The following is a 10,956-nucleotide window of genomic DNA, read 5'->3' as shown; positions in this document are numbered from 1 at the left end:
TATGTAAGTAGATGCATTTATGTGACACTTCTCAATATAACAATATACTGCATACCTATCCTGCGGTCAATTTAACATAATGAACCTTTGGTTTTTGGAGGTTCCAAACTTCTTCCATTTAAGAATATATATATATTTTTTACACCTTTATTTAACTAAGCAAGTCAGTTAAGAACAAATTCTTATTTTCAATGATGGCCTAGGAACAGTGGGTTAACTGCCTTGTTCAGGGGCAGAATGATTGAGGCCACTGTGTTCTTGGGGACCTTCAAAGATGCAGAATTTCTTTGGTGCCCTTCCCTAGATCTGTACCTCGACACAATCCTGTCAAGAGCTCTACGGACATTTCCTTCGACCTCATAGTAAATGTCAGAGCAAAAACCAAGCTGTCAACTGTGGGACCTTTATATAGACAGGTGTGTGCCTTTCCAAATTTGTTTTATTTAACCTTTTATTGAACTCATGTCCAATCAATTGAATTTACCACAGGTGGACTACAATCAAGTTGTAGAAACATCTCAAGGATGATCAATGTAAACAGGATGCATCTAAGCTCAATTTCGAGTCTCACAGCAAAGGGTCTGACTACTTATGTAAATAAGGTGTTTTTTAAAATTTTGAATACATTTGCACACATTTATAAACCTGTTTTTTGCTTTGTCATTATGGGGTATTGTGTGTAGATTGATGAGGGACAATTTTAGAATAAGGCTGTAACGTAACAAAATGTGTAAAAAGTCAAGGAGTCTGAATATTTTCCAAATGCACTGTATATTCTACACAATATACTGTATTTATCTCAACAGAATATACTGTATAGCTCAACACTACATCCAACAATGTAGCCCAGGATTATGTTGAAATAGGAGATATTACCCTGCTGAAATAAATATTTTTATGCAATGACAAACCTAACAAAATGACACAGTAGGCTATACAGTTCTGACATAATTCAGCACTTTTATTTATATTTACTCAGAGGCACAGATACAATTTAAAAGGGCTACCCTCCACTACGTGTATGCCCACAAGTGACTTCCTACTAGAGTCTGTGACGTGTATCCACTAAGCTGGACAGCAGCAGCAGTACCACCACACGTGGATGCACTGCTTCTCCCTCAGAATGAGCGGAGGCTCACTCCTCAATCGCTTGGAATCGCTTCATATAAAAAATGGTTACCATTTACAGAGAAAAAAAAAAGAAAACGATTCGAACAGGTTAATTCTCCTTTGACAAGCCTCCACGGTATTCACCTCGAGGTAGATTACATTCTCTCGTCACTTAAACCAGATTGGTGGAACATATGCTGCTTACACGTCCTATGCAGTTACCCAGAAGCCTTAGCTTTGTGTCCTCTAAGGTTTTTTACACTATTAACAACGTGATATTTCATATCAGACTCAAAGATTTGATCTTTGGGGGCTAGAAACCTTAAAATAATAAAACATGTTAAATGAACTTAAAATCATATTAGTAACATAACCCATTCTCCAACTGGCTCCTATAAAATCCTTTCTGTGAAATCTCCACCAGTCCAAGCAGAGGTCTTCAAAAACCTTGTCCATGTTGTGTTTCCAATGGGTTAGGAAAAAACACAAACATACCTGCAAACGTCTTGACATATAACCCCCACCCCTCCTTAAAATCACAAGACTCCAGTCCTGAAAAGTCACAGAGTCAGGTATAACGTAACTGTTAAGTGCAGACAGACACTACGACTACTAGACACAACATTGTCTAACTGATGGTGGACTCTACAACAACAGAGACACTCATTGAGACATACTGTTGAAAAATACAATGTTCTGGTTACAAAATACTACACAGCTACAAAAAAGTTCAAAATAAAATGCGGAGGTATATACAGGAGTTAGGGGAGTGATTCCTTCCTTTGTCCCAATAGTTTCCTATATCTGGTGCCAGTTGCCTATAGAAGTAGCCTACATGTGCCCTAGAAATCACAGATGCCATTGCCTCTACTGTTAATATGCAGCCTACAAGGAAGTCATTTTGTAACTAGGAACCTGCATACTGCTCGTTGGCATCACTGCTCTTTATTAAGCTTTACGTATCGGCCTCAAGTCCTTCGTCAGAGCTCTCTTTTTCCCCCCTCATCTTATTCAAATGTTACCATGCACCTGCAACAAAGAGAGCTCAGATGTGCGAGTGCCTTTTCAATTTTGTAACCAGAAACTCAAAATGTTCTTTTAGCTAATAATTTGTGTTCAAATGTGTGTAAATCTGTTTCCAAATCAAAATAATTAAGTGATTATAATACCTTATAATGTATTTACAAATTAAAGGTGATCTTGGCCGCCCCGCCCTACAAGCACCTTCGTCTGTTAACGCGTGCACAAAACATTTACTTTCACATCAGTCTATTTGGCACTCTTTTTCCCCATACAAAGTCAAAATGATTCATCGGGGTCAGCTGACATGAAACCTAGAGACTAAGCATACAAATAATAGGAGAACAAATCCTGCCATTGAACAGTGTGATCAGCTGGTTTCTATGGCCCCCACATCCTATGGCCCCCACATCTGTCCTATATGATTTCTCTAAGAGACAGCATGTTTTCAGTAACTCAACCCTTGAATACGATTTCCAATAAAACGCAACTTTGTGAATCTTTATATAAATATGATTAATACGGTGTACTGTGTGTAATATATAGTCAGCAAGGGCTAAACACAATATTATATAGTATGGCTATCTTCCCAATGCAACGGCTGTACTTGGGGGGCTTTGACCAATGCTACAGAGCCAATACCACAGGGTCCATTCAGGAGACATCCCAGGCAAGGTGGACCACCTTCAGTGTCTCAGGGCTTAGTGAGATGTCTGCAAGTCACCACATCAACAGCATCTATTGCACAACCAAATCCTTGGCCTATCCCTTGCCAAAGCCCCCCGCCACACACACACACACACACACACACACCTCTTTCAGACTTTGTGCTGCACTCAACAACAACGAGCCGACAATTAGCACAAGCAACATTAACAATTAATCCCTTGACAATTGAAATAAATGAATGAACCCTAGTCCAACCTAGTGGAGCCATCCACTTACGAGCTAAACCTCCTAACTTCCTCAATTGGAAGTGAGGTTGACAGAACTCCTCTGCGAGTAGATTCAGATGAATAAGAGTGTACCGGTAGTACGGAAGAGCTCCTAATATGACCCCACCTTTAATAATCAAGGGACAATGGAGCTCAGGAAAGCTATAGCAACAACTTCATGTGTGGGACAGATTTGAAATAAAAGTAAGCTTTGTTTTGGACTTGCCACCTCCATCCACTCGAACAGAGATCTGCTGTGGGCTAGGATACTGCAACGATTCACCGAAGCATATTATTCCAGGTTAAAATGTTTCTATTTAGTTCATACAGATATTAGATGGACCAGGAAATATTCATCTATTTCAGGGTTCATAGGAGATGGATTTCTGAGCTGAGAGATACCTTAAGAGGCAGCCGGTTGACATCAAATTGAACCAAAATGAGGACAAACTAAATGATGATTCCCTACATAGTGCATTACACATGACTAGGGCCCATGGTACACAATTACCATGAACATACATGACAACTCAAAACACACAGAGACAGAGAGTGAGGAGGGAATAAGAAAATCTGAACAATAAACATCAACACGTGTAAAATTAAAAGTTAAAGTGTATGAATGCTGTATCCTTCAGTCGCTCGGCGTGATAGGCAGGCCCCAGGACACCTGTGCTCTCTCCACGAATCAGGGCGATGCTATCACACAACTCTGATTGGTCGTCCCTTCCGAGGTCATGAAGTTCTCTGTCCAATACCATGGCCCACCCCCTCCTACAATCCCACAGCAACCCAAAGGAGTATTTCTCCCTAAAATGCCACCTATTGCCGTGGCCCGTGCACGCCATTTCGTGGGAACGAGCGTTTAAGAGTAGATAGTGATGACCTCGCGGCCGCCCCCGCGGACCAGGAGGACCCGGTTGAGACCCTCAAGCAGAACCTCCAGGAACTCCATGTCTGAGAGGCCAGGGGTCAAGGAAGAAACCAGTCACATGACATGACAGGGGTGGATACAGGTCACGTGACTGGCAAGGGGAGCGCATCAGCTGTAAAGCTATAATATATTTTAAAAGATTTTATTTTTAATTTTATTTCATCTTTATTTAACCAGGTAGGCTAGTTGAGAACAAGTTCTCATTTACAACTGTGACCTGGCCAAGATAAAGCAAAGCAGTTCGACACATACAGTTCGAGATACAACTCAACTATTAACAACTAAACAACCTTTGCAAAGAGATCATCCTCAACCTTGTCAGATCGCTGATGACGATGCATTTGAAGTTAACTCTGGGTAAACATGTCCAACTAAACAATGCACAATTCTACTGACATAAATAGTCAAAGTTGAATAAAACAGACATTTGTCTTTAAAAAGGATACAGTTCTCGTCACCCCCTCTGTTTTTGGGCGGTCCCGGCATGTTGAGCAGGACCAGGTGAGCTCCTTGGGACCTGTTCACCACCACCTCATTCAGCTTGACCGCAGTGTGCATCCGGCGCACGTTGGACTGGTTCCTATACCACACAATGGTGACAGTGAAGAGAGCAGGCTGAACACAACTCAACCCTGACCACTAACCTTTGACCCTGATTTTTCTAATATTGACATTGAATCCTTACTAGAAATACGACGCTCAACTCCAACTTTGACCAGTGATCCTCCATGTACGTCATCAATGTATAATTCAGGCAAAAGTTTGCGTAAACGTGGTCTAAAATTATGACTCAACAAACAACAGCTCATCTAAAAATCTGTCATTGTTCTCACTTGACACTAAATATTGGTAAGAAAATGTGATTTTGTAAAAAAACTAAGCATTCAGTGATGATTGATAAAACACTTCTTGATAATATTGAGCAAATACAGTTTGTGTCGTGAGATTGGTAGCCTTTAAACACAGAGATGAGGACACGAAGCAGGACATAAAGCAGGAAATAAAGCAGGACCGCTGGTGGTTATGATAGCGAAGCCTTCAGCGTTATCATTACACTCTGAATTAGAGATCAGGATGGTAGTCAAAGCAGCGTCATACTTCACACAGCAGCCGTGGCAGGAGGGGCCTGGTGTACTGACTAACACAATGGGTAAGCCTGTGGGTATGAAATATTCCGAATGCTGATTGGTTGACAGCCATGGTATATCAGACCGTATGCCACTGGTATGACAAAACATGTATTTTTACTGCTCTAATTACGTTGGTAACCACCTTATAATAGCAATAAGGCACCTCGGGGTTTTGTGATATATGGCCAAGGCTAAGGGCTGTGTCCAGGCACTCTGAGATGCGTTGTGACTAAGAACAGCCCTGAGCCGTGGTATATTGGGCATATACCACACCTTGGAACTTATTGCTTCAGTATAATACTGTGTTGTATACACAGCACTCCAGTATTCAACTTGTTCTTTAATTGACCAGTTCAATATGATATTGGGTGCAATATTGAAAAGCCCTTCTTGAGTTATAGCAAACAGCAAAGTAAAAAAAAATGCAGAGCATGATATGAATGGCATGAAGCTGAATAAACACATCACTAAAACAATGAGGCACTTCCAAAAAACGGCTGTTTCCATCCAGTTGAGATTTGACAGTGTAAGGACAATATCAGACTGATTGTAATTACCAATTGAAATGGATTTTGAACCCCTGATAGTCTTTGGATCTGGTCCCTATACTAAACAATAAGGCGTTGACAGTATTGTTTGCTCTGACTTCAGTCTGTGTATGGAAAGCGCACTTTTTGGTTGCACTCGCTACATAACATGATGTGATCCCATGCCAATTAACTCTAGGGAGGTCCTTCCAGTTTAACTCTAGGGAGGTCCTTCCAGTTTAACTCTAGGGAGGTCCTTCCAGTTTAACTCTAGGGAGGTCCTTCCAGTTTAACTCTAGGGAGGTCCTTCCAGTTTAACTCTAGGGAGGTCCTTCCAGTTTAACTCTAGGGAGGTCCTTCCAGTTTAACTCTAGGGAGGTCCTTCCAGTTTAACTCTAGGGAGGTCCTTCCAGTTTAACTCTAGGGAGGTCCTTCCAGTTTAACTCTAGGGAGGTCCTTCCAGTTTAACTCTAGGGAGGTCCTTCCAGTTTAACTCTAGGGAGGTCCTTCCAGTTTAACTCTAGGGAGGTCCTTCCAGTTTAACTCTAGGGAGGTCCTTCCAGTTTAACTCTAGGGAGGTCCTTCCAGTTTAACTCTAGGGAGGTCCTTCCAGTTTAACTCTAGGGAGATCCTTCCAGTTTAACTCTAGGGAGGTCCTTCCAGTCTAACTCTAGGGAGGTCCTTCCAGTTTAACTCTAGGGAGGTCCTTCCAGTCTAACTCTAGGGAGGTCCTTCCAGTTTACGAGACAAATGTTGGGAGGAATGGGATATGGCTGGGAGGTAAACAAGATGTAAACAAGATGAAGGACACAGAAAATGACTACTGTTACAGAGCAACAAGCATACACATGCACACAGCCTATGGCAAAATGAAATGTGACTTACAGACTCTCCCACTCTCTAGAAGGAGGAAAACGAGACAAAACAACAAACAGGCTTAGACACTTTCCAGACACCCCTGGTGTATCTACTGTAGCACAGCTAAACACAGACACCCCTGGTGTATCTACTGTAGCACAGCTAAACACAGACACCCCTGGTGTATCTACTGTAGCACAGCTAAACACAGACACCCCTGGTGTATCTACTGTAGCACAGCTAAACACAGACACCCCTGGTGTATCTACTGTAGCACAGCTAAACACAGACACCCCTGGTGTATCTACTGTAGCACAGCTAAACACAGACACCCCTGGTGTATCTATTGTAGCACAGCTAAACAGAAACCCCTGGTGTATCTACTGTAGCACAGCTAAACAGATACCCCTGGTGTATCTACTGTAGCACAGCTAAACAGAAACCCCTGGTGTATCTACTGTAGCACAGCTAAACACAGACACCCCTGGTGTATCTACTGTAGCACAGCTAAACACAGACACCCCTGGTGTATCTACTGTAGCACAGCTAAACACAGACACCCCTGGTGTATCTACTGTAGCACAGCTAAACAGAAACCCCTGGTGTATCTACTGTAGCACAGCTAAACAGAAACCCCTGGTGTATCTACTGTAATGTACTGTAGTCAAGAGGTGGGAAAAACAATTGGACAAACTAACTATCCCTTTTAAATGTATGTTCTCTATTATTGGCCTCTGTGGGTCAGGTCCAGTAGTTTCCTAATAATGTTGGTGCTTGTTTGATTTTAGGCTGTGTATTCAACTAGACGTTCCATCTGCCCTTTGAGACGGTGGGTTCAGAGAGACAAAGACATGATGGTCATTAGTCCAAACGGTGGATGTGATGCTCTGTGTGGTGCAGCCATGCATTGGATGTGCCCACACACAGTCAACATGCCAACGCAGCCTGAACACACACTGTGCAGGCCGTGTAACCATTTAAAAAAGACGGTTTCTACAGGTGGTCCTAACAGTACAACAGAGATACTTGCTGAAGAGTCACTGGCTACTCCATTTTGGATCTGGAAGGATTAAGGATAAGAGGTTCATAGTGGTTAACTTACGGTTTCATGTTGAAGAGGTCGCGCACTCCCATGTTGGCCTCGGAGCGGTTACGGTTGCGCTCGGAGAGGAACTTATCCTTTGTCCACGTCATGTGGACTCGGTCAGGGCCGGTGTCCGGCTTGTCGTGGAGCGCGGCATGGGACGCCGTGTTTCTGTCGTGGATCAGCTGGGCCTGAAGGAGATGGAAATGATGAGAGACAAACCGACAGACAAGAGACACACCGAGAGACAGACAGAGACAGACCGACAGACAGAGACAGACAGACAGACAGACAGAGAGACAGACAGAGAGACAGACCGACAGACAGAGACCGAGAGACAAACAGAGACACACCGAGAGACAGAGAGACACCGAGAGACAGAGACACACCGACAGACAGAGACACACCGACAGACAGAGACACACCGACAGACAGAGACACACCGACAGACAGAGACACACCGACAGACAGAGAGACAGAGACACCCCGAGAGACAGAGACACACCGACAGACAGAGACAGACAGAGACACACCGAGAGACAGAGACACACCGACAGACAGAGACACACCGACAGACAGAGACACACCGAGAGACAGACAGAGACACACCGAGAGACAGACAGAGACACACCGAGAGACAGACAGAGACACACCGAGAGACAGACAGAGACACACCGACAGACAGACAGAGACACACCGACAGACAGACAGACAGAGACACACCGACAGACAGACACAGACAGAGAGACACCGACAGACAGAGAGACACCAAGAGACAGACAGAGACACACCGAGAGACAGACAGAGAGACAGACAGAGACAGACCGAGAGACAGACAGAGACACACCGAGAGACAGACAGAGACACACCGACAGACAGACAGAGACACACCGACAGACAGACAGAGACACACCGACAGACAGAGACACACCAAGAGACAGAGAGAAAGAGAGAGAGAGAGACCGAGAGACAGACAGATATATTATATATGAGAGAGAGAGACAGAGCGAGAGTGAACAAAAGACAAAGACAGTGACAGAGAGAGAGAGAGAGACGGAAGAAGAACGAGACAGAGGAAGAGAGAGAGATATATATAGAGAGGGAGAGACTAAACTATGGAGTTCCACAAACCTGGTAGTCAGAAAGACACCACTCATGCAGTCAACACACATAGCAAAAACACGTGTTACATCACAATAAACATGAATGACATGGAAAGTATACAGGGTTACAGTCATACCAACATCTATGATGTGCAACGTGTTCTTTACACAGGCCAATAGCCCTTTAGTAAGGAGTGAGAGAACATTTTAGTTGGAGCTATGACACTGAGATGGAGTGAAGATCCACAGGGAATGAACCAGGTGGAGGGGGGGGGGTGGACGGAGGAGGGAGAGATAAACAAAAGGATGACACCACGGTGCACTTGATCAATGACGCATGCTGAAAGACGCGAGTCCATGACGTCCATAGGTCCACTACGGTGAGTAACCTACACAGCCACAGTCACTATCTACCATAGTGGGTCTATCCGGGGGGGGGCGACTTTAACTGGACATTTTGACTAGATCTTACTTCAGGTCCTTGACTTCTAGCAGCTGTGGCTGTGTAAGCGTGGTCTCTGAGGGTTGGTGACTGGGGGGTAATGGTGATGCTGGTCTCTGAGGGTTGGTGTCGGGGGGTAATGGTGATGCTGGTCTCTGGTGGTTGTGACTGGGGGGGTAATGGTGATGCTGGTCTCTGAGGGTTGGTGACTGGGGGGGTAATGGTGATGCTGGTCTCTGAGGGTTGGTGACTGGGGGGGGTAATGGTGATGCTGGTCTCTGAGGGTTGGTGACTGGGGGGGTAATGGTGATGCTGGTCTCTGAGGGTTGGTGACTGGGGGGGTAATGGTGATGCTGGTCTCTGAGGGTTGGTGACTGGGGGGGGTAATGGTGATGCTGGTCTCTGGGGGTTGGTGACTGGGGGGGGTAATGGTGATGCTGGTCTCTGAGGGTTGGTGACTGGGGGGGTAATGGTGATGCTGGTCTCTGGGGGTTGGTGACTGGGGGGTAATGGTGATGCTGGTCTCTGAGGGTTGGTGACTGGGGGGGTAATGGTGATGCTGGTCTCTGTGTTGGTAGGGGCCTGCAGTCACAGTGGTGTTGGGGTACAGATGGGGGGTGTTGGGTACAGATGAAGGGGTGTTGGGGTTACAGATGAAGGGGTGTTGGGGTTACAGATGAAGGGGTGTTGGGGTTACAGATTAAGGGGTGTTGGGGTTACAGATTAAGGGGTGTTGGCTACCTCGTCCTCCTGTGTGTCCTCCAGCTGTCGACTGGGGTCAGATTCGGAGCCTGAGGCTCCGGTCTGGTTCTTCCTCCTGATGGAGCTACGCGATGTGTCGGTGATACTCTGAATCTGAGGGCCGTGTCGCCCCGCATCAGCAGCCAGACAATACAGGGGGCCAAAGGTCATACAACGAACAGTAGGGCAAGGGGGGGTGGGGGGGGGGGGGGGGGGCTAGGAGAGCTCTGATACCCACAACCCAATGACATATCTACGTTGTGTTTATACAACCTCCCTTAGATAAAACCCTGGATTTCTAACCTCATTGATGATGTCAGGGTACATCCAGGGACCAATAACAGCTAACATGTGACCCAAGTCAGAAATGTACCCACATTCCAATGGCATTATTCACACTTTTGTCTCATCAAGAGTGACTTGCAAGTCACTATAAGTACATTCAAGAAAGAGACATGGAACCACATAACACGATCACTGCAATTAAAATCCTTCAAGATAAAAGTACTAAAGGAATATAACATACATTTTCTGATGAAGGTGTTGAAAATCAGTAACAGATTATACTATCTTTCTTTATAGAAACAGAATACCTACACTGACATGGGTAACGTACCAAATGGTACCCTAAGCCCTATTTAGTGCACTCCTTTTGACCAGAGCCTATAGGTCCTGGTGAAAAGTAGTGCCCTATAAAAGGAATAGGGTGCCATTTGGTACAGAACCTTAAAGGCCGACTGTTGTAGTGAGTGTGCCCTGCAGACAGGGGACGGTGTTACCTCTCTCTCCCTCTCCGTCCGCGACAGCTGCATCTGTTTCAGCATCTGAGAGCGCTGCTCCATCACCAGGGTCTTCTCATAGGTGAAGGCTGAGATGTCGCTGTCGTGCTGTTTACACACACACACACATTATTATGCAGGGTAAGGCAGGGTTATGATTGGTTCTATAGGGACATGTCAGTTGTTACCGGTTCTATAGGGACATGTCAGTTATTACCGGTTCTATAGGGACATGTCAGTTATTACTGGGACATGTCAGTTATTACCGGTTCTATAGGGACATGTCAGTTATT

General features: G+C 44.9%; 1 protein-coding gene across 6 annotated transcripts in view; it reads right to left on the bottom strand.

Annotated features, from left to right (window-relative positions):
* Nucleotides 1–937: 937 nt before the first annotated feature.
* LOC106603998 (solute carrier family 12 member 7) overlaps nt 938–10,956 on the bottom strand; it is a 125,142-nt gene continuing 115,123 nt past the window's right edge. For 2 of the 6 annotated variants that reach the window (XM_045702779.2, XM_045702781.1), the window contains exons 21-26: nt 10,664–10,771; nt 9,885–9,998; nt 7,617–7,789; nt 6,542–6,556; nt 4,446–4,579; nt 938–4,022 (exon numbers count right to left, since the gene is read on the bottom strand). In XM_045702779.2, the coding sequence (XP_045558735.1) occupies nt 3,931–4,022; nt 4,446–4,579; nt 6,542–6,556; nt 7,617–7,789; nt 9,885–9,998; nt 10,664–10,771 (636 nt within the window). In that variant the 3' untranslated portion in view covers nt 938–3,930. The remainder of the gene's footprint in view (nt 4,023–4,445; nt 4,580–6,541; nt 6,557–7,616; nt 7,790–9,884; nt 9,999–10,663; nt 10,772–10,956) is intronic. The other 4 variants (XM_045702782.2, XM_082966008.1, XM_045702780.2 and 1 more) reach the window with 3 other exon arrangements.

The sequence above is a fragment of the Salmo salar genome, chromosome 19 (assembly GCF_965601325.2).
Source record: "Salmo salar chromosome 19, fSalSal1, whole genome shotgun sequence".
In the NCBI taxonomy this organism is placed as follows: domain Eukaryota; kingdom Metazoa; phylum Chordata; class Actinopteri; order Salmoniformes; family Salmonidae; genus Salmo; species Salmo salar.
This window is presented reverse-complemented; position numbering and strand designations above follow the sequence as displayed.